Consider the following 24,307-nt stretch of genomic DNA (forward strand, 5'->3'; position numbering starts at 1 on the left):
ACAGAAAAAAGTACCATGCAGCAGACAATCAAATAACCACTCTCGCTGGTTTCAAGATTAATGTTAGACTGTGTTAACACTTTTCCACAGACATTTTTGGGCAGTAGAAAATGAAGCATGAAGACAAAGTAGTTTTCCAAATTGTGAAGATAAGAAACATAAATTCCAACTAAAAGTGTGGTCTTGCACCATGAAAGGGAAATTATCCTCTAAATCCATTGACAGCAGTACTCTAACACTCAACTGGCAAAATCATATGGAGCCACAAACTCAAATGGCCATCCAACTTCCATAATAACTACTTACTTCAAAATCCAATCCTCTACTTGCTTCCCCACAAAATACCCCTGTAAATAAATAACACACACCTCAGAAATAGGTGTAATAGAATTGTCATAAAATGGAATACTATATTTGTTCATTCTACACAAACACATACAGATTGGGAGTAAGCTTATATTAATTCTTTTTGAAGAACACCAATTCTAACATACATAATGAGTCTGTCAAAGGTAATAAAATCAGAGAAAGCAACATTTCAAAAAATTTTATGGGTTCCTTCTGTATGAAAAACTAGATGAAAAAACAGCTTTAAAAATAGAGCTGTAAATTAAGGAGGAGACAACAGGCAAGTTATCTTTACAAGAAAAAGGGGAAGGTGGAAGCAAGGTATAACTTCATAATACAGCACACACATCAGACCTGGTGGTGTAGCCCTGGGTAGCAGAACAAGAGAAATAAATAAAAATAATAATAATATATACTTTGGTTAACTGCAGCACCACCTCTGTGCAACTCTTTTCTGTTTCAGTTTACTTATCGAGGCAAGACCAAGTCTTCCCTTCCAGGCATCTCAAAAGAAACCAAAACAACATCAAATCCAAAAGGCAATCTTAACCAAAGCGGGAAATAAAGTCTCCTTGATTTCTTCTTCTAGTAGAAAGAAGAGAGAAGAAAGATTTTCTGTACAAAAATGATCCCAATCCAAAAATGCAAACTCCTTAGAACCTGCAAAGTCCTGAGAGTCTGGATCACATGGAAGAAATAAGGGGCAGTGGGTACAAGCTGCACCAGCGATATAGCGATTGCACTTAAGAGGAAAATTTTTCACTGTGAGAACAATCAATCATTGGAATAATCTCTCCAAGGTTGTGGTGGATTCTCCAACACTTAAGATTTTTAAGGTTCTGCTAGACAAGGTGTTAGACAATCTTGTCTAGGCCCTGCTTTTACCACAAAAGGGATTCCTAAAAGCCACCCAGGTGACTATAGTCTGAGCTCCTCTCCTTGTACACATAAAGGCTGGATCACCATACATTTTGGAGGGAAAATCAGGTCCTCTGCACTATTACTTGTTCCCTTCAAAACTGGTCAGCACTGTCTTAGGCACACATTTCTTGAGATGTGCCATGCACATACATTTCTGGGTATCTGCATGAAATACTGCAGAATACAGACAAAAATTCAATCACGTCTTTCTCTAAAAACCCACAATTCCACACCAGCTCCATATCTGACTGGCTAAAGCAAGGTCTCAGGGGCTGCCAGCTCAGTGGAGCATCTCTGGAATTAGCCAGCTGTGACAATCTGTTTTCCTGTTTACACCTGGGGGGGTAGAGGGGACCACAAAAAAAATTGTAATAGGCCAAATTTGTCTCATTTTGTATTTATTTGGTCACTTGTCTTTTGTCTCTATTTGTGTGCATACATACACACACGTTTACCTGTATTTATGTATGTGCAGATGTAATCACTAGGATAAGCTGAGACAAAGGTGACTCAGAAGTTGAGATATAAACCTACAGCTTGGATTCAACTCCTCTTTCTGCAACAGACAACTTCTGAGACCCTTGGGAAGTCACCCAAACACAGATGCTTCCTAATTTCCCATTAATTTCATTTAATCTGAAACACTGCCTCTTTGTGGGGTATTCACGTTACCTTCAGGTACCTGCCTAAATTAGGAGAGGAGGCTCCCCCTGCAGCCAGTCCCAGAAAGAGGCTGCTCGGCAGAATGATCCAGAAAAGAAGGCTGAGTCATGCCTTCAAAGCACAGTGGAAGACCTCCTTTCTCTACAGAGTGTATGAGCAGAGTGTAGGAAAGCTAACTCTCTCGCAGAGGCTGCTAACACCTGTGCCTGCAGCATGCCTGGGTGTGTGTCAGCCTCCCGTGTACTTCAGTTCTAGTCCATAAAACAGGGATGACGAAACTTCCCTGTCTCATAATGGTCTTGGGAGAATAAGTACAGGAAAGACTGGGAGACGTCAGGGTGCTGCTGCAGTGATGTGGTTGCATAGGAGACAGGCAGTGACCTAAAAAGAACAGATTTCAAACACTGAAAGGTTTGCAATGGAGAACTGTGATTTAAGTCTGCTGTGCAGGGTTTGCTTTGGATGTACTGTGTGGGAAGGACTAGCCCACCCATCAGACCCTATCCTTGCTTTTATCCTGTGTTCTGGGTAGGCCCCAGCTGCTCAAGACACCAATAAACCTCTATAACTTTAATTTCACCTTGAAGCATTGCAGGAACGTATTTTAAATGCATTATATTTACCCTTATACACTATACCCATATACACACATGCAGCTTTAACTATTTCAAGGTCCCCACAGAGAGCTGTTAGCATAGATAGAACATGGGTCTGCATACTATTTAAGCCACATGCACCATCTGCTCCAACATTTTAATGTAATTTACCAGGCAAGAGCTGAACAGGAAAAAATTGCTAGATGAAAGATATTAAATTTCCCCGTCCTCAAAACACCCCCTGCTGATTGATACATGAACCTAACTCACCCATAACTAAAATTTGATTTAAGAATATATTCATAAATTTAAAAACAAACTCCCCCCTATGTCTGCAAGGTAATATGAACATAATTTTTTTTGTTAACTACTAATTTACGGCCCACAAAGAATTGTCCAAATCTGATAATCCTTTTGGAAAACAAAACAAAACAAAACGGCAAAAATGAGTGGACAGGTTAAAAACTTAAAATTGTTGTTTTGCTTCAGGCAGCAATTTTGAGGATCTTCAATAAACGATTAAAGATTTTTTTTTACTGCAGCATTGCAGCCAGGGAAGTTCTCCTTGTCAAGTCTTGTATTTGGGTGAAGGTGGCAGCCCTGGGCCAAGTGCTATTTAAATTTTGGAAATAAGTCTTGCCACTGATCTGTAAAAAGGCTTCTAAATGGCAAAAAAAATTACACTTCGAGAATCGGGCTTCACCAAAGAGTACACTCATGAAAAATAAACTTCCACCTTTTAAAACAAAAGCAAGGATTTGCAGAAATCACAACAAACTCCCTTCTTTGTGTTCAACAGTATTCATGAAGATGTTTTGACAAGGTTGACAATTTCTTCTTCATGAAAAGTGCATACAAAATTAACGAGAAATATCAGAAAAAAAACACCTTTGTTATAAATTCAGGATATGATGCTCAGTTTCAAGACCAAGAGTAGCCAGAAACTTTTAAAGCTGTAACTGTATGCAAACTGTTAAAGTTTCCTTCAGAGTCTTTCCGAAGGCCCAGTGCCTGCTCAGTTCCTCGCTAAAGCCATGATGATCTCCTGCTAGTCATGCTGGAAAACTGAAATACACTGCCGAACCTCTACACCATTGCCTATTACATTCAACTTCAAGCTGACAATTTAAAAAAGGAAAAGAAAGAAAAAGGGAGGGGGGAGTTTCTTAAGTGTGTATCAGTGTTATTTTCTGATGGGTAAGGAAGAAAAAGCCTATACACAGCAAGAAAGTCTCACCAACTCTTCCTGCAGGTAGCCTAAATACAGCTGCCCTCATGATTTATCATCTTGGGAAACGAAAAAACAACCTGAACACCCACCCAGAGGTGAGCAACTGCTTTACAGAGTGCTTCAGACCACCCAGCACTTCAAAATCAAATGACAGAAAATTCCACAATGACAGCTAAAAACAAAGGTCCTGTTTTCAGCTCAGGAAACCGAGAGCTGCAAGTGTGAATCAGCATATCTACGTCATGTTCCGCTCTTGAGGCACCTGTCTGTGCTACTGTAAGAGTCAGGATACAGTCATGTACCCACCTTAGGTCTGATGTGCCATCCTTAGGTTATTTTCCTGCAGTACATCAGAAACTCAAATACATCAAGAAGAGTCTTACAAAAAAAAATATGGAATTGTCTATTGTGTCCGTCTCCCCCCTCCCTTTTTTTTAAATGAATGGGAGATTTTTTGTTTCTTCGTTTGAGGGTAAACTTCAGTAGTCCAATTTTCATGCTTCTGTCCCAAGCTAACGTATTCTGCAACAGTGAGCACGGAGAACATTGCCATTGATTTCAATCAGCAAAGGATCACACCCTAACTGCTTCCAATTTCACAGGTACTAAGCAACACTATGATCACCGCCTCTGAGTAAGCAGCATCCTATATTCAAAGGTTTTAATCATATAACTCCATACAGACCTGGGAACTTCAGCACCCACCAATGAACACAATCTTTGTGAATCTTGGGTAACAAATTCCTGAAGCACAGAAATAAATACCTTACGTGATGTTAACTGACGTCAGTTCTACTGTACCATAGAATTTCTTCATCTCTTCGTGGACCTAAAACTGAGAATACTTGCTACTATACTGTAAAGTTTCTGTATTTTTCCAGTGTTATCCAGACTAAAAACTATTTTTCTTTACATTAAAATGCATATAAAACATTCCTATTAAAGTTACGTAGTCAGGTGCAGTTTAAGATGAAAAAAGTGCACATAAAAATGAAAAATTAAACAGTACAATAAGTTAGATTTTATACTTATTGAATATTAGATTATAATAGAGATCTCCTATGTTCACATTACAGTAAATAGCTGCTCTAGTTTAGCGCTGTCAGCCTTAGGGGAACATGTAACATCATTTGTTACAATCCTGTGCATCTTTGCAGTAAGTGCATATTTTTTCCACAATTATATAAAACAGTCATAGGGTGAATGTTTTACTTTTCTTTTAAAAATAGCAAATATCACTGTTAGAAATAGTAAATATCACCATATTCTCCATTTGGTCAGAAAAGACATACCCAAATACAAACAACTCGTATTAAAAATACTCAGTAGCTGGACTGGCTTTAATGCAAATGGTATTTACACTGCCTACCAGCTTTTATTTGCTCATCCACACACCAAGACAACAGAAACCTTACTCACTGTTAACACATAAAATCTGAATGGTTCAGAAGAGTGGATCATCCCCACTGCCTAGTGAATGACTAAGAATGAGGCTGGCTAACCCTCCTGGGCAAATCCTAAACTGGTTTAACATACAAACTTAAAGGTGAGATAAAGCACTGTGGAAACCCACAAAATATAAAGCAACAAGTTGCCACAAAAAAAAAAAGTGCTGGTTTGCTGCCTGCCATATTTGGGTTCTTTACTACATCTACGCTGTGGAGATCTACGTCAGAAACTGGAAATCTAGCTTATTAAGAAGCATGCGGAGGGAGCAGGGGAGAAGGAGAAGCCTACAGAGTCTCTTTGCAGACCTCAGAAGGAAAAAAGAGCATAGCAGAAAGACAGGTGATGCAGCAGAGTACTATCAATACATTTGAACTGATTGACCAGTTTTTCCCTATAACAAATACGTTTCTATTTACACATACTAAATGTCTGAATCACATTCAATTTTAAAGTGAAATCAAAGAAGGGTTCCTTCCCAAACATATGAAGGCATCAGAAACTTCAACAAAATAATCTCTTTTAGAAAGCAGCAATCTAACAAATGTAATGCCAATCTCAATTCCACGGGGCATTAAAGCAACAATGGCATTCTTCAGTCTAGACTAAAAATCTTAATAGGATCTGTCAATACCATCAAGATTTGTTGCACGAGGAGGGTGATTGCTAAGGAACTACAGAGAAGTAATTTCACGAAGGAAGATGTCACTGAAGGATCTGCCACTGTGATATCACCTTCAGCCAGCATAAAGACACAGCTATTCAAGGCCGAATATCTTGGCCCTGCTGTGGCAGGGTCCTTGTCTTTTAATCCATCCATAAGGCATAATCAGTTCTTCTGCTATCATAGATAGCTAAGAAACAAAACAAAACTGAAAAATAAATACATAAATCATCTATGCTGGCTGTTTAAGTTACAGCCACCATCAGTCACCAGACACATGCAGCTTCTGCTTTGAGTGATTGCTTCTGATTGCCTTACAAACCAGTCTTACATCAACGGGCAGTAACACATACAAAAAAAGGATTTGAGGATTTTGAAGGCAAAAAGCTATCTTCCCTTCCCTTAGGAAAATATTTTCTTATGGAAGGAAAAACAATGCTTGCCAACAAACATCAGATCTCAGAAGCGTGCACTGTAATAGTCAATATCAAGCAAAAACCCCAAAAAATCATAAAACAAAAATCCAAACCTGCAAGATACTAGAAATGATACAGATCACAAAAAAAATAAAATTTCTGCAAATTCATCAGTTTATTCTCCAGTTTTTTTTTTTATCACCAAGCTTTGCAGCACGCCATAAAAAGATCTTTCTGCATTTACCTGGTAAACTGGCACACCAAGAGTGAAATACTCTTTCAGCACAAATTTATCCAGCCAAAAATGAGTAATGCTTCTCTTTCATTCAGTCCTACTGAGGTGTTTTCTCGTAGAGCCCATGAAGAGATTGAGATGGGAAGAGGCAATTTGCAGTGCCTATTCTAGACACCTGACAATGGAAAGATACAGAGCAGGGAGGTGTAGGCACCAGCATTTACTCCCTGGTCAAGGGAAATATACCTGTAGGGTGAGTCAGAGCACTGAAGATAGATACTTCATGTTAGGCAATGTGATATGCATCTGTAGTTAAGGAATTCTGTTATCAGTGAGCAAATAGGGTGTGTGTGTTGGGGGGAAGCTAGTGTTTTTCTATAAATATATTACAGACCTATATTACTGTATTCCTTCCAAGTAGTCCACCTTAGAGTTTTTTGTTTGGAAATCTCTATTGACTGAAAATAGCGCTGCCTCCTATAAAGGTGAACAGACAGTACCTGGAAGAAAAAGTGAAAGGACGGAGCTCTTTGGAAGTGCCAGGCCTCCTTCCCTAGTTTGATAAAGATCTTATTCCTTGCTGATCTGAACTGGTTTAAAACTGAAGGCTTTAAAACCAAATCTTTGGTGTTTCAAAGATGGGACCAGAGTAATAGTTAATACCTATTGATTGCGGATACTAGAAGCATTAGAGACATTCTAAAGGTAGCAGATATGTATTAAGAAAACACTTCTGTTCAAGATAGTTTTAGAGGATACTCAAGTCCTAATAGTGAGGGGAAAAAAAAAGATGAAGGAGATAGGAAAAAAAATGTTCACCTTCATTCTGTGGAAAAGAAAATCTTCTTTCTGGACTTCTGCATTTTCAGTTTTGGGCAAAGGCAGATTGCTGCCACACCACACAAACAAACATGCACAAAAAAGCAACTATGGGTTAGTGCAAACCTGGCTTCACCATAAAAAGATGCAGTTTGGCATGCCAGGAACCTACTGGGGTTTTAAATTGTTGTGAAAGAGGATTAAAGAAAAGAATGCTCTGAGCAGTAGTAGGCAGGGAGGGCTTGTGTTTGACTCCTTACTTGTCTGAAAATGTGAACTACCTTGTCTGCAGTGCTACTTTAAATCAAATAAGCTAATTGTTAGCTAACACAAATTATGACCACACTTCTTCCTCACTACAAGTAAACAGATCCCAATGCTTCAAAAAATACATTAGATTCAGATTCTGTAAGCAGGTATTTTTGCAATTACCAGAGGGAGCTGAAAAACAAAAGCATGGCTGCATAAAGTGAAACTCCTAAATGAAGTGAAAAATGATTGGCACTTCTTCAACAGTTTCAACCCTCTAAAAATATCTTGCTAATAAAGGAAAAGAACCTCTCCTTTTGTTTTTTTTTTGTTTGTTTTTGTTTCCAATTAATAATACAAATTCACAAAGTGTTCAAAAGCTAGACTTGAATTAATAAATTCTTGTTTTCTTGGAAGATTAGAATTACAATAAATAGGAGAGTTTTGGTGCAGAAGGGATATAATGTTGAAGACAGTAATTCAGAGAGCTGAGAAAGAGCTGAGACAGATTAAATTGAAAATTTTGACTGCTGTAGAAACCTGCCTGTTGGCATTTCATGTACATTCATTCATACACACACACACACACACATTCAGTAATTGTTTTGGGGCCATAGTTTAGCTCTCCTCACACACATTAAAAGAACCTAAACATAAGAACTGAGCAGCATAAAAGCTTTTCAAGAAGAAAGTCTGGCCATTAGCATATTACATCTGATCAAAATAATATTACACAGCAGTCTTTCACTTCTGAGGCTGATCAGAACCTGTGTTATATTTACCACACAGTGAACACAATAGCCTGATAAAGTACATTAGCATAAAGCATTAACCCATTGGTGAGAAACTCTGGAAAAGGATTCATCTCTATTAAAGTAAAATGATCGCATTAAGATATATGCAAGCTTTGAAGAAAATAAAGCAATGCCAAATAACTGGGGCCATTTATAGGTATCATACTTAGACTTCAAAAGAAAGTATTTAGAGCACATTAAAACACAATAGCTTTGCAAACCAACTACAATGAAATCAACTGAGTGTTCTATAGCTATATGAAAGCGTGCCTGTGAGAATTAAATGGATCATATTCCAAAAGGCTCCCACACCTAATAACTAGTACTGAAAGACACTGAATGATGGAGGTCTGAGCACTGCCCTGTGCTTAAGCAGAATTGCCTATTGCCACTAAAAAGACAAGCATGTTAAATTCTCACTGTGAAAATAATCAGAAAAAAAAAATCTCCTCTCCTTCCTTGTACTCATATATAAATTTTAGAAAGCAAATCGTCATGTGACATTTTACTGTAATAATTCCAATTTAAATCATGTGGATCTTAACGAAATTTACAACCTCATACTAACAAAGCTGAGGGTAAAAGAAAAAAATCAGAACCAAAAAGCAACCTACCATTTACCCAGCAACTAACTAGCAATATGATGATTGAAGTCACTTTCCTTTTTCTACACTTTAGAGATACAGGAACACTCTCATATTTCAAATACTACGGGATGGTGTTTGCTCACGATACCTTAAAATCATAACTGTGCGTGCACTTGACTTCTCTTGGAAGTCAGAAAAATGCACAACCTAATTCATCAGTTTCTCTTTTAAAGCTGAGATCCGTCTGTCTCCTTATCGCAGAAAATGAAAGACAAACTTTCTGTTTGCAGGCTCCAGCTCACTCAGTTGTTACACTCAAATCACAGCATGGAAGGTCTGCCTTCCACCTGAGGACTATCTGTGGCAGCTGCTGCTAACAGAGATGCCTGCACTCACCAGGAGAAAGGGGGGCATTTCAGGCTGTGAAACTGATTGCACTGGAAGTGTTTGCTAATAGAGATGTCAATGAAGTAAAGGAGTTTCAGTACCTGAGTTAACTAGCTGCTGCTCCATGACCCCACAGCCCAGGACCTCCAGCCATTCTCCTTGGAAGTTGATCTCCATCTCAAAGGAAGGGTGAGTAAACGGGAAGGAACAGTCTACCCATCTGACTTGCAGTCCTGTAGTAGTGTAAAAAATAAATAAATATAAAGGGTGTATGCATAAAAGGCCATCCCTCCAACCATCTGTAAAACTTGCCCTTCAACTAATGACACCAATTACAGCAATCCAGAGAAAATAAATAGCAAACAAACTAATTTACAACACTTGTGCAAGGCAATAAATCTTAAAACTTGTGGAAAAAAATGACCATGTCTTCCCTAATATGAAAAACACTTTGTGCAATTCAAGCACCCTTTGAAACCAAATCTATCATTTGTCAAACTCTAGCAGCCACCTGGCATAGAATGAAAATGAGCCAAGATCATTGGAAAGTCAGTAATTTTGTTATTCTCTGCACCAGGAAATGACTAACTGCTCCTCACAGAAAAAACTAAGTCTTAAATTTTCCATTGCATTTTGCTTATCAGCTAGGCAAGCAATTTTTTTTCATCAGAACCTATTTAAAATATAGAGATATTCTTTCTGTGTATGTTTAAATATAGATGTTAAAAATATATGTCTATACACAAAATTATATGAATATATACACAGGCAGAGAGAGATGTACAGCATTATTTAGGTATGCCACATGCAAACACACACAGAGAACTCTGGACCTGTGGAGCTCCCAAGAGACCAGCTTTAAACTTTGTGTGGATGTGAAGTGCAAGAGTGCAGCGACACTTGCTAATTCTCTCTCCTCCCCACATCTCAAGTCCCACTGAGGAGAGATGGGAACCACCTGACATTGCAGAGCAGCAGAGCCAGAAGAGGGCAAGGTCTACAGCACTGCCAAATGCAGGGCTGTAGTCAAGGCCTTCATTATATTTGACGGGTTTTAGTTCCTGTAATCATTTATACAAGCAATCTGTTGCTAAAGATTTTTCTCTAGCCATTAGGTGCCAGGAAAAAAAAGGTTTCGAAAACATGAACCATAAAAATTCAGAAGAGAATTGAACTGCTAATCCTCTGCACAATGCCTTAACCCCAAGACCATCCTTCCCTTCAGCTAAGCCAAATTCTAACCAGCAGTAGGCTCATTAACAATCAGAGAGGCCCAATTCTGAAAACAAAGGGCAGAGCAAAGGTTGTTTGGGTGATGGCAACTGTTAACACCCCTGGTTTGGTTTGGGGGCTTTGTTTCATAAAAGGAACTTAATGTGAAAACCCATAATTTATATTGAGAGTTCTTCAAATCAAAACATTTGCTGTAGCCTCGAGAATTAGATTTTCTTTGATCATTTCTGAAACATTAGATGTGGCTATAGAAACAGTAAGTTACAACAAAAGTATGTATGTACAGCCAAACCTAAAAGACCTGACAGTTACAAGGTACATTACATCCAAAAAAGAACTTTCAAATGGAGTGGTAGATTTCAAAACAAACACATTGGTACTTCTAAATTTTCTTCTCTCTCTTAAAATTCAACCTCAGTAAGTTTATATGTTATAAAGAAGTGCTTTGATAATTTTACACCCAGAATTCAAAAAATTGGAAGTATTAGCAATTATACCACTTACAACTATACTATGACCTATACAGCAATCACCGTACAGTGTTTTTGTGTACATAATGATAAAAAAAATTACATAGGTGGAAAAAAGTCATGTGTATACAACAGTATGATATGCGGAAAACAGTTTCCAATTTCCCAATCTTTGTACAAATGCATTTTTAATCCTAGGGCTGTACAATTCTGCATTCACTGTGGAGCAAAAACACACAAAATATTTTCATTTAGATTGCAAAATTTGCAACTGCAGCAAGAATGTCATGGAATTTCAAGTAGTTTGATGTTCAGAAACTGTGGTTTCTTTTTAATCATCTAATTACTTTAAAACGAAGCTCAGGAAAAAAAGAAACTATCTGCTTTTCATTCTTAATTATTTTTTTCATCTTTTAAAATTTAAAGTGGGTTGTTTGTCTTTTGGTGGGTTTTTTTGAGTTTTAAGACTTCTAAGTACTTTTCTTAAGGGACACTCATTTTAAATGTAAATATGCAAAAAAGAATAAAACAAATTCACAAGGAAGAAATAACTCTCACCTTCGTTCTGCTCTCTAAATTAAAAGTTAACCCCATGTGACACAGTAATTTTATCTGTCCAGTAGCCAGGACACCCAGGAACACCTCTGCAAAGTCTTCTTCAAGACTTCTGCTTCTGGAAGACTTTACTAAAAAGCAGAGGGCACTCAGCCTTCAGCAAGATCAAGCCTCTCCATAGAGAATCACAGAATAAATGGTTATGTTTATTATTTAGACAAAACATTGTCTTGGTACTCAGCATATTCCCAAGGATTAAAGGACATTGCTCACACCCAGAAAATTAAAACACTAAAGACTTAAAGGATTCTGAAGATCATGCTTTCTGTAGTACTAGATAATTTACTTGATTAGGCCTAATGTATTTCTTCACATAAAGCCTATGGCTGTCCTGGCAAAAAATTATCTTTTCTAGACATTTCAGGAGGCCAAGAGATGCGTATCTGACCTAAAACCCAGGGGTGCACTTAAGAGAGCACAATGCAGAATCTAAACAGTGTCTGATCACTGGATACAAAATCAGTAATTTCACTAGTTACAAGGGATTATTTATATTAGCTCAGCCTCACGATGTCCATGGGAGTCCTTCCAGTGGGCACATGTATGTTAGCAACCTAAGTATCGCATCTCCAATGAGGAAGGAAAGATTTAATAGTTATTGTTATTTCTAAGTAGTGAATCCAGGTAGGAAATTGGTCCTAACTTGCACTCAGAAGCAATGGTCTTATCAGATATTAAACTAAACAAGTATCTGTCAGTGCTAGTCTAATTGAGTCTCATGATGAAGAAGGCTTGACCAAAGGCACTAAAAAAGAAAAGAAAGCAACCAATACATCAAAGCAGTCTATTGCTACACCATGGTGTAGAAGCAACAAACCCAGAGACCCAGATGGTCTTTGCTGACCAGAAATTCTCTTTGTTGCTGTGAGGATTATATTTAGAGAAGGAGTCTGTGGGAGAGAGAGGAAAGGTGTGCAAGAGGGAGGCTAGGGAGAACAGAAGGCATTGAGTCGTGGCCACCAGAGAGGTCAACCGCTAAGTAGCCCACACCTCTAATTCAGCTAATAAAAATTGTCGATGTAAATTATCAGCGTCAATGCACTCTACAGAGATATGAGTACAAGGGTTAAAAAGAAAGAGAGCAATGTGTTTGATTTAAATGACATTCAGTGGCTGTTAGATGACAACTAACAATAGCAGAAATGTTAATTGAAATACAGCATTACTCATCTTCCTACCTTCTCTTACAGGTTCCTAGAAATTTGTTAGGTAAATATGACAATAGTGAACCAGAAAAAGAAAGCTATATTGAGGAGAATCTAATGAAAATACTACAAGACAAAATGAATATATTTAGGGACAGGCTTTCAACCAACACATGAGAAATCTGTATGATCAGCTTTGAGCTCAAAAGCCTTTGCAACTTAACTTGACAAGGCAGCTGACCCTCACCACAAATCTCTTTGCGTTCCAAAATCCCCACTGCTCAGTTCCTGTAGTTCCCCCAGCAGGATAAGAGCTACATTCATTAAGGCTGTCGTCTTAGAAGAAATGGGATGAAAGTCTGAGAAGCACTTTTCAACCACCTGGAAACACCCCAAATACACCTGGGTGTAGCGTGTTCCACCTGGCCAGGTGTGAGCCACTGCCCTCTGTGAGACACTTGTGTTGTCACGGGAGACATGCAAAGCACAGCAGCTTGCACCCGAGACTGCTGGTGGGCTGCAGTACTTGCGAGCCCTTTCCAACTCCACGTTGGCGTTTCCTCAGTGGAAGAGCAAATCAGTGCATGCCTCTTCACACACGAGTGTGCGCTTCCTGAAGACCCAAACAAGCAATACATTAACAGGAACATGTGTCCAATGTTTTAAAGGCCACGCCTTCCTCTTTCTGTATATCCCAACAGGTAAAATCTTGTTTCTACAACTGTAGCAATAGAAAGGCTGGTACGTTTCTAGACAGAGATTTGGGAGGGTTTTTTTGTTTGTTTAAATTTTATGGGGATTTTCACACCCCTCATTATGAAAAAATTTGTTGTAAAAACAGGGACTTCCCTAATGGGATAAAAAATGAGAGCAATGGCTCGCTAGTTATGTGTGTTTGTTATAAGACAACTAGAATTTGCAGCAAACACTAAAAATAATTCAAAAGGGATAAAGATCAAAAGGGGATAAAGATTGAAAGTGTAAGCAAAAAGAAGAATGGGAATTGGTTTGGAAATGAGTCCTTGGAAACCAGTATACCTGGGGAAGATAATACAATACATTTATTTAATAACAGGCAAGTAACCTGGACTTACTCCTTATAAATAAAGACGACTTGGTCAGAGACATTACTGTCAAAAGCACCCTTGACTACAGTGTTTGTAAGATTGCAGAGTTTAAGATCTCAAGGGGCATGAGGAGGACGAGTAGCACAATAAAATTAAAAATAAAAAAAAGCTGTCAAAACATGAAAATAGCCTGGCTAAACAGTAAGCTATGTAGTGAGCCCAAATGCAAATAAAAAGCATATGAGAGATGGAAAAAGGGACAGACTCCCAGAAAATGCAAACAAATACTACTTGGGCATGCACAGATGCTGCTAGAAAGGCAAAAGCCCAGCTGGAGCTCAAACTGGTTTGGGATGTCACAAATAACAAGGAACCTTCTGTACGTAAGTCAATAACGAGCAGAAGTACAAGAAGAAAAGGCTGAGATACTCAGGGCCTTTTTTACTTTGGTCTTCACAAGTGAAGTCAGCCCCCAAACCTCTACATCAAGAAGCTACTACAAAGAAATGGCAAACCACCAATAGCAGAGGAGGGCTGAGTGAGGGACCAATGATACGAATTGGACACATACAAATTAATGAGACTTTATGGGATGTATCAGAGAGACGAGACACAAAATTAATTAAAAGTAAAGTGAAAAAAAATTTAAAGACGACAGGTGTCAAAATATAAATTTAAGTATGTGTGCCTCAGGTCACTTGCATTGCACTCATCTTGTATGTCTAGTGCCTGGCATGAAGTTTGCTTCTTTGAATATTACTTCCCTGTTTTTATTGACAGCTTACAAGATCAAGAAAATGAAGGAGAGATAGCATCACATTTACAAGGGGGGTGGGTGTGGGGCAAAAAAAGAGACAATCATATTTAAATCATTATATATCTTGTCTTTGTGTTTCAGGAAAAATGTTGTGGATATAGACATAGAAAATCCCTACAGTAAGAGGAAGGCATCTACTTTCAGTCTGTATAATTTTTTTAATGTCTTCCTAGCTATCATGTGGGCTCTGGAAAAAGTAGTAATAGCCGACATACTAAAGCTTAAAGTGCTGCATCTGTCAACAGCTAGAGAAGGATGTCACTACAGTTTCAAATATAACTAATAATGCCTAAGAATTTCTTGTTTCAACAACATCCTTAGCATCTGAGGTTCATCTAAAAATACCATTTTTCCAATTGCTCGCTTTGATCCTAATTTTATATGTTTCAAAAGGCTGCTGTTAAGTCAAATACACATGCTGTTAACTACAACCACAGGAAAAACTGAGCTCGGGAACCTAAAAAATTTCTGTCCAGGCAGGATAAAACAAAAGCTGTTAAAAGTTTCTCTTGCTGTAAATTCTCCTTTAGAATATCAGAATAATATTCAAAGAGTCATAGACAGGACTTGTTACCATCATCAATCCACTCTTGGAACTACTGCTCTAAATTCAGTGGGCATCTTAAAAGAGCTTTGAAAGTAGCCAGCATTCTCCATGCATTCTAATGCTATCCAATATTTCCTCAACAGAAAAATGAATCAGTTCAGAAGAGCAGCCTCTTCGCCAGGAAATAGCATTAGGGCAGCAATTTTAACTCAGGCCATTTATAAATTCAGCAGCTATTGAAACCAAAAGCAGGTATTTCTGAGGAGAAGATATTTCACTCTTATACACAGACATTCATTACCCTTTCTCAGTCCACTCTAAGTACCAAACAACAATTATTTTTCATCTTGGTGCAAACTTAGCAAACACTGTCTCCCCTCAGCTGCGAAGTTTTATTTATTCATGTGAGGGAAGAGGTGAGGGCACTCTGCGGTCATATATACCAAAGCAACACATGCATATATGTACACCTCCACCTGCCAATCTCCGTGCTAGCAGATGAGAGCCTGTAGTTGGATCAGACATGTGTCTGTATTCATGCCTGCTATGTTACCTTGACACACTGGCGTAACTAAAATCTCTTCACCAACACTTGGCTCACAGTGTTGTGCACACCAGTATTCAGGAAAATCAAGAGACGAGCGTGTGGCGTGTTGGGCTGTGTTCGATAATTTTATAAAGTGCACATATAATAGTATTAAAAAAAAAAAAACATAAAATGCAGACTACAGCTGAAAGACCAATCAAAAATTAAAAGACACTTGAATGGAACTCTTAGACAAAACTTAAGACAAAAATGTAAATAAAGAATATGGATGAGGACTCCCAAAATTACAAACACATACGACTATTTCAGAATACCAGCTGTCAACGTCACCCCTCCTTAAGTCTCCCATTTTTGTTATGCAGCAAAATCTCTCTCAAAAGTATGGATGCCTACAGCCACCAGAAGGCCAGGAAAAAAGGTGCAAGAACCTACCATCACCAAAGATGTGAGTCATGAGCTTTGTGAGCACTTGCTTCAGATTGAACTCCACCAGCCTCACAGCCTCCATGGTGTGACACTCTTGCTTGTGAGCAGTGCGATGACCTTGCTCAAACAACTGGAAGCTTTCAACATCTTTAATGTTGGAGAACAACTAGAACAAAAACACATACAAACAAAAGTAGTGTTTTGCATCAATGGCTTTCTAATTGGAAAAAAAAAATAGTTTTATTGATTTAAGTGGGAATCTTACCTGCTATGCATTCACCATGAAAAAAAAAAGGTAAAAGCTGCAATTTTATACAAATTCTATTCAATATACACTACGACACTTAAATATTTCTGTTCTTGTGATGATGTAAGATTTCGTTTCTGAACTATATCTTCAACAATAATTTATAAATACAGTATATTCTTCAATATTATTTATAAAGGAAAATGATCTCTTTTTTTCTGATATTGTTATTTTGAAAGCATCTCATTTATTTAGGATGTGCCAGACTTGCTGCCCTTCATTCAGAGGCTGCTCTCCACCACATTTGCTGCAAGTTGAAGTCTTCTGATTTCCTGTACATTCCCATACATTTCTGTCCATGAAATCCCAGGCAGATACGTACTGGTGATTCTAAATCCTCTCAAAGAGACCAACAAAACACTCTCACTAAGTCACCTCATTAGAGGTTTTGTGTCTTAGGAAGACAAACAAACCATTTTAGACAGCAAAGAGGATTTTTGTTGGAGATCTTTATAATCACATAGCTCTGTTAATTCCAGAGTGTGGGGAGCTAAATTGTGAAAGTGTTTCTAGTGCCCTTTCCTACTACCCCTTCCTTCTTCCTCCACCTTGCACATTCAACCCATCACACATAGAGGGGAAAAAAGTACACATTGACATTTTCTGCACATTAAGCCTCCCAGCGTAGCTAGCTTTTATTCAAGAGATGCCATCAACAGCGTGTAACCTTAACAAACCACAGATGTGCACAAATGTTTCAGTTGCAGTTTGACTTCTACAGTACATGAAATGCTTTTAAAAAGTTCAAATGAACCTCTGGTAGCCTACAAATGCTGGCCACAATTAATTGACTAATTTGTAGCATGTTTCACACATACAAGATATGCAGAAGGAGTTTGAGTTTACACAGCATGCAAACTAGCAGCCAAATTGATACAAGGAATTAAAAAGAAAACAACATATCAGTAGCATTTATATTTGTATTGCTAGTCAGAAGGAGACTTGGCTGGCAGATTGAGAATAGACCTCTCAAGTTAATCTCCTTAGTGCAGTGCAGAAAAATACAAAATAAGAGCAAGAAGAGAAATACTGACTAAAATGATAACTCACCAGTCTAACAAAAACATCCTTACTAATCAAAAGGCCACAGCTTGACAAAACTAGATATTACACTAATAAATGGTAGACCTTTTAAATCAGGTGCTCACCTGAAGGATTAACCCCTACCACTTCTTACCACTGGCATTACTTCTGCTCTGACTGGAAGAAGCAGATGATACCCACCCAGTAACTAATTTACTGTCAGCAGGGCACATTAACCATCTACCACCAGGGTTTGAAAGCCAGGAGGTTTTCCCAAAAGCCAACTGTATGGAGCAGATTCAGTTTAGGCTCCCCCGGTAGGCAATGGACAGAATCAGGCTCCCTCACACAGACATTTGGTGTGGCCAAGTTGGGTTCCTGCTCTGAGCTGCCCACTACAGGTAGCTTTTGGCTTTTTCTTTTTTTCTGTTGCCTGAAGAGACTATCCTCAGTAAAACAAAAACACCCCTCAGCCTACATGGATTTTGCCTCCTTGGACTAGAACACACCACATGTACACATTAAAACAGGTATTACATAGACACACTTTTCCATACCATTGTATTACTCCTGAAATGCTCATATTGCAATTACTTTCTAAGCAAGAAAGTAATTTTTTTTTCAGTAGATTGTATCAGATGTGGCAAGAAAATGCACGTAAGGACCGCTAAGTACATGTGTTGGGTCATGCAGCAGCTCCCCAACCTTGCCAGTGGCTTGTCTGGCCAGACCATCCATAGGCACCCCACACAGGCCGAGCGTCCGTGTGGTTGCTCAGGAAACGGGGCTGGGAAATGGGTCTGGATTAGAAGTAAGCATATCATGTAAGGTTATCAGCATTTCGGCTGCATTGAGACGTGTGCTGGCACGTGGGTCAGGGCAGGGCCACTTTTGGCAGCAGCATCGATGGCTGCCAGGTCTTGGAGGAGTTATTGAAACACAGGTGACAGTAACAAAATGGCTCCCTTCAGTCAGGCACTACGACTCCTTCCGGAATTGTCCATAGATGCTCTGTTAGCTCCTGTCAATTCCAGCACAACTGCAGACAGGGCAATACTGAGGAAAAACAGATGCCTTGTTGGTTGCATTAATATTTATTCCCCTTTTATCCATTCACAAATATTGCTACGTCAAGATAAGAAATTTAAAATTGGTAAACCAGTTTCACTATATTGATCACCAAACTGTGCTGAGTACATGTCTTGGATTAGAAACACTACTTCATTTCTGCATACATAAAAGCCAGGGATGTCAAAATTTAAATAAAATAAAGAATCATCAACCATCTCTCCTTTTTGATGTCAGTTCTTCACCAGCATATACATGAACAAATAGAAAAAAATATCTAAATCTTGAAAAAAAAAAACACTGGCATATCGAAGATGTTACAATTTCATGTACATTTATTCCTTTGGTGCAGACTAAGAAAAAATGAAGTATTTTATGGTATTTGACATGATTGATTATTATTACTAACAGAAGAGAAATTTCATGTAACCATATGGTAAGTACCTATGCTTCTATCTACTGTAGGGACAAGAAGTTCTTTAAGTAAGTGCACTCCAAAAAATGAGTATTGTGTCATCATGCAGAAGTCAAAAAATATTTAATAGTTACCCGCAATTTATCAGTGTATCTGAATGATACTGCATTACAAAGAAGGCAGAAAGGAATTGAAGTGACCTTGCCATCTGGCATGAACTTCACTCTGTCCTCACATCAGGACAGCTCACACTAAGAATAAAGTCAAATTTGGTAACATGTAGTGCCCAGAAAATACTAGTTTCTAATTGGACAAAGAAAAATGGAGCTATGCTCCTTTAAAAGCACTTTCTTGTATTTCTCAGCATGGCATGCAGGACAGAAGTCACACACGTGGTTTCAACAGAGACCCCAGCATTTCTTCAATCACTTGACAGACTTTAAATCTCACACCGCTTCATTCTCCGTACATTTAGTGTTGAGGGCAAGATTAAGTTTCTCTTCACAGGAGACTGGCACTTATATTAGGTTTCTGATCAGGAAGGTCTGTACTATATCCTGTTTTTCCACAATGTTGTCATGTATTATGCCTGTCAGTCATGCATACACAATTATTAAGATAATGAATACGTAATGCTCATGTCCTTACCCTCACAAACAAAGCAGCACTGAAGATCCACTCTACACGAGGGGGTCTGCATGTGGCAGCACTCGTCCTTGCCACATCTAATACATTTTGACTCACTGCCCCAGTGAGCATCTCTATAAATAAACAAACAGCTGCACTCTAAATTCACTTACAAAGAGCAAAACACTTCCACTACATCTTTAATGTGCTGTAACACTCAACCGATGGATTAGGAATGATAAAGATGATGCCATTTGAAGACGTCTCATCAAAAAGAAAACTTAATGCCAGCCCCAATCAGCCTCCAAGATGATGAAACTTGTAAGTCTGCACCTCAGTCCAGGCAGTTTCATGTGCCAAAAAGATATACAGGCCATGGCTGCACAACAGGATGCTTTTTACTACATACCAATAAGCATTCGTTTTGTTACAAAATGGTGAAGATTACTTCAAGCAACAAGCCTGCAGAGCAGTCACCTTAATTTCTGGATTCTTCAGTTTTCAGTCCTCCAATTACAGTGAAGAAAGGCTTTTTCTGCTTGTTTTGATTTTTAACCTAATAAAAGTGTTTCTGAAAAAAACAAATCATTGCTGCGTTTAATAGAAAACCATACTGATATTTTAGAACAACAAAGAAAAAGCAATGCTGCTCTACAGATATCAGTTACAATGAGACATATATATAATAGGATTCATATTTCTGTTCCTGTGGGAATCAGAATTCCTCTATTTTTAAGTATCATAGGCTTCCTAAACACACTTGTAGCCATTCCTGCAGAATTTTAAAAGTGCATTGAATTATTTATTCTGAAGCACACTGCAATATTTTTTTAGCTGGATGAGAAACAAAGTCCAAGTATGAAATACTCTATATAATTTATTTTTTTGTAATAAAAGATACAGTAGTGGCTTCCAAACTTTCTAGGCCATAGACCACTGTGAACATCTCACAGAAGTTCTGATGCCATCTGCCATAAGATTTTCAAGTAAAATAACGAAGAATATAATCTGGATTCTTGTAATCTGAAGCTCTACTTATTATGGAACAATTTATAGACTACAACATGGAAAATACTGTATGATACATGGAAAATACTGTTCACAACTTGTAAAGACATCTGCAAGAGTAAAGCCAGTTCCAGCCAGGCCCTTTATCCATGCCACTCAGCCAAATTTCAGCTTCAGGAATAAATTCACATCACAGTATTCCAGCAAAGTAACGCTGCTCTATTTTTAACTAACATGGAGGATTTAGATCAGATGCCCCTGCCCCTCCATGTCCTGAGGAGGAGGATCATCTCTCAGGCTCCTTGGGAGTAACGCAGGGCTCACCATAAATCTCAAACACCATCCTGGAGGCAGTGGCAGCACCTGAAGCTTGATGTGACACACGTTGGTGAGACCCCCAGCTCCATAAACCAATGCATGCAGCTTGCACAACTGCCCATGTCTGGATGTGTTTATGACGTGTGCCCAGCAACTACTGGCATACAGTGCTAGAGACGGCACAAGCACAGAAACCTGTAGGGTAACAGCTGGGAGATGCCCATGCTAAAGTAAAATCTGTTTCTATGATTACCATCTACAGAAAAGAGGTGAATGGATCTCCACTTTAATACTGTTATCCTGAAGCAGCCACAAATGCCAAATTCCCTCTGATTCACGTAACAGGAGACAAATGCCCTCCATCAAAGTGACTGATACACCAACCCGCATCCATGCCATCTGGTAACAGTCACTGACTCCTCAGACACTGAGGAGCATCACCCAGATCGGAAGAAATAGACAGGAAGGGGGATGTCCACAACTGACTTCAGCTGGGCCTTGTATCATCCCCTGGAAAAGCCTCTCCCTGCCACAGGGTGCAGAGGGGTACAGGGTGCATCCATGTCTTTCCTGGGCCAGTTAAAGTCTTTTTTAATTACTCGTTCCTCAGTGCCACGCTAAGCACTGTCGCTATGACCCTCATTTACGTGGAGGAACAAAATAGTTTCCACACAAACATTCTTGCATGGACTGTAAATGCTCCAAATCACTTCGTATAATGGGCTGATCCCTGGAACACAATATATTTATTTGAATTCCTTTGCACATCAGGAGAACAGAATGACAGAAGAAAAGGAGCTTTCATTTGATAAAACATCAGAACAGAAGCACACCGTCCAAAGGTGCAGTAACATACAGGACTCTGGAGAAGTCAAATTTAATGACACTGTCATGTCAGTCATGCCAATGAAAACCTAGCATGGTATGCATTGATTAAAGTAAATAAATAAATAATAGAGGAAATAAAGAGGTCAGTCACTCAGGTGTTGACACCTACCCCAAAGCAAAAAAAAAAAAAAAAAAAAAGTCAAAAAGAACATTTTTTTCAGGACATGAAGAACATGGCTGAGGTACACAAGTACAAAAAGACTAGGAGAGAAGAAAAAATTATACGAAAAAGAGAAACATCTAAATTTATACCATGATACAAAGTCACATTACAGGAACATTTGTGGTTTTTTTGCAATGATACAGAACTGCAAAAATTAGAAGTAATGCATGGGGTGCCCTTGCTTCTTAAGCAGAAGATTTACATTTTTTTTCCATTGCAGCAAAAAAGTTGGCATTTCGTCCAAAAACATTTCAATGAAAAATAAATATGTAGGTCTACTTCTTCTTCCCAGTCTATTTATAGTTTTCAGATGTTAGCACAAACAAGACTGATGAGAATACCATTTCCCTATCTGAACAATCTGATATTGGGCTCCATTGGAATGAGGTTACTAAATTAGAGGAGAAATTCTTATGTTTTCACATCTGTTCCCCTTAAAATTTATGTATAATTCAATACAGACTATAAAATACTTTATGAAGTCTCCTTCCAATGTGTAAACAATATTTGTTCACAATTGAAAAATGTTTTGCGATTGCCATTGGGTTTATATTGGCTCCCTCTGGTGGCCAACAGGCATGAAGTGTAATTTAGTTTGAGATTTTTTTTCCTTTCTACAAACTGTGATAAGGACTGCACCAAAGACTACTGCATAGCACAGAAGTAATTTCATTTCTAGTCTGTCCAGGAAAGTTTGCTAATTCAAATCTGACTACAACAGTATTGATGTTGCAAATCCAAAGTTTTTTTTTTTTTAAAAAAAAAAAGGAAGAAAAAAGAAAAAAGCCATATACCATAGAAAGAGGAAAATGTGTGTGTCCTTCAAAAGGATAAAAGGCATGTCGGCATGCTGCAGGAAGAGAATACAAAAGAAATACCCTTTGGATGTAATCTTTAAAGAGAACAGTTTATTTTACAACCAGAATTTTGAAGCTGATTTGGGAAGCTAAATTTTGCACCAGTTTTAACTATTTCTATTAGATCCTAGCTCCTAACATTCAAGTAATAATTATGGAAAATATTTTTAAATATACTGAAAAAAAATTAATAAATTTTGAGATGTTCTTTAATAGCAGTCAGAGGACATTTTTAAAAAGTTTATGGAAAAAATCGGTCTTAATAATTTCTACTTTTAGCAATGAGTTTATTTGGAAAATAGGAATTTCTCTAATATTTGAAATAATGCAAAGCTGCAAAAAGCGTCATCTACCTGCTCATCTTCCAATCATATGTTACTTCTGTCTTAAAAAAACAGTCAAACAACCATCATGAAAACTGTACAGCCAAAGAAGCTATTAGTTCACACGGAGATCACAGAGGAAAACACTGGAATTCCAAAACTTCCACCTATTATTTGTTTTTCCAGCTCTTAATTCTAGAATTTTAACTTTGATAGTATGAAAAATTATAGCAAGGGTTTGAAAGGACAAAAGTTTTCACCTAGCCTTGACTACAGAATTTGTATTTGTAAAGGTAAGACACTTCTACATCTTCCTTATCCTACCTAAAATTTCAGCAGGACTGATTTTTTTTTTCCACTCCCAAACTGAGGTGAGATGGCAAATTCACAGAATCACCTAGGTTGGAAGATACCTTCAAGATCACCTAGTTCAACCTCTGACCTAACACTAACAAGTCCTCCACTAAACCATATCACTAAGCTCAACATCTAAACGTCTCTTAAAGACCTCCAGGGATGGTGACTCAACCACTTCCCTGGGCAGACCATTCCAATGCCTAACAACCCTTTCAGTAAAGAAGTTCTTCCTAACATCCAACCTAAACCTCCCCTGGCACAACTTTAGCCCATTCCCCTCGTCCTGTCACCAGGCACGTGGGAGAATAGACCAACCCCTACCTCTCTACAGCCTCCTTTAAGGTAACTGTAGAGAGCGATGAGGTCTCCCCTGAGCCTCCTCTTCTCCAGGCTAAACAACCCCAGCTCCCTCAGCCGATCCTCGTAAGACTTGTTCTCCAGACCCCTCACCAGCCTCATCGCCCTTCTCTGGACTCGCTCGAGCACCTCCATGTCCTTCTTGTAGCAAGGGGCCCAAAACTGAACACAGTACTCGAGGTGCGGCCTCACCAGAGCCGAGTACAGGGGGACAATCACCTCCCTAGACCTGCTGGCCACGCTGCTTCTTATACAGGCCAGGATGCTGTTGGCCTTCTTGGCCACCTGAGCACACTGCTGGCTCATATTCAGCTGACTATCAACCAGTACTCCCAGGTCCTTCTCTGCCAGGCAGCTTTCCAACCACTCTTCT

At 38.6% G+C, this 24,307-nt stretch overlaps 1 protein-coding gene across 20 annotated transcripts in view; it reads right to left on the reverse strand.

Annotated features, from left to right (window-relative positions):
• The window catches only part of FARS2 (phenylalanyl-tRNA synthetase 2, mitochondrial), a 249,018-nt gene that overhangs the window by 161,202 nt on the left and 63,509 nt on the right, over positions 1-24,307 (reverse strand). For all 20 annotated transcript variants that reach the window (XR_010829431.1, XR_010829432.1, XM_066992476.1 and 17 more), the window contains 2 exons: positions 16,230-16,389; positions 9,458-9,589 (listed from right to left, as the gene is read on the reverse strand). Coding sequence is in view for 18 of the 20 variants with exons in the window: in XM_066992476.1 (XP_066848577.1) it covers positions 9,458-9,589; positions 16,230-16,389 (292 nt within the window). In the remaining 2 variants the exon portion in view is untranslated. The remainder of the gene's footprint in view (positions 1-9,457; positions 9,590-16,229; positions 16,390-24,307) is intronic.

The sequence above is a fragment of the Anser cygnoides genome, chromosome 2 (assembly GCF_040182565.1).
Source record: "Anser cygnoides isolate HZ-2024a breed goose chromosome 2, Taihu_goose_T2T_genome, whole genome shotgun sequence".
Taxonomy (NCBI): Eukaryota; Metazoa; Chordata; class Aves; order Anseriformes; family Anatidae; genus Anser; species Anser cygnoides.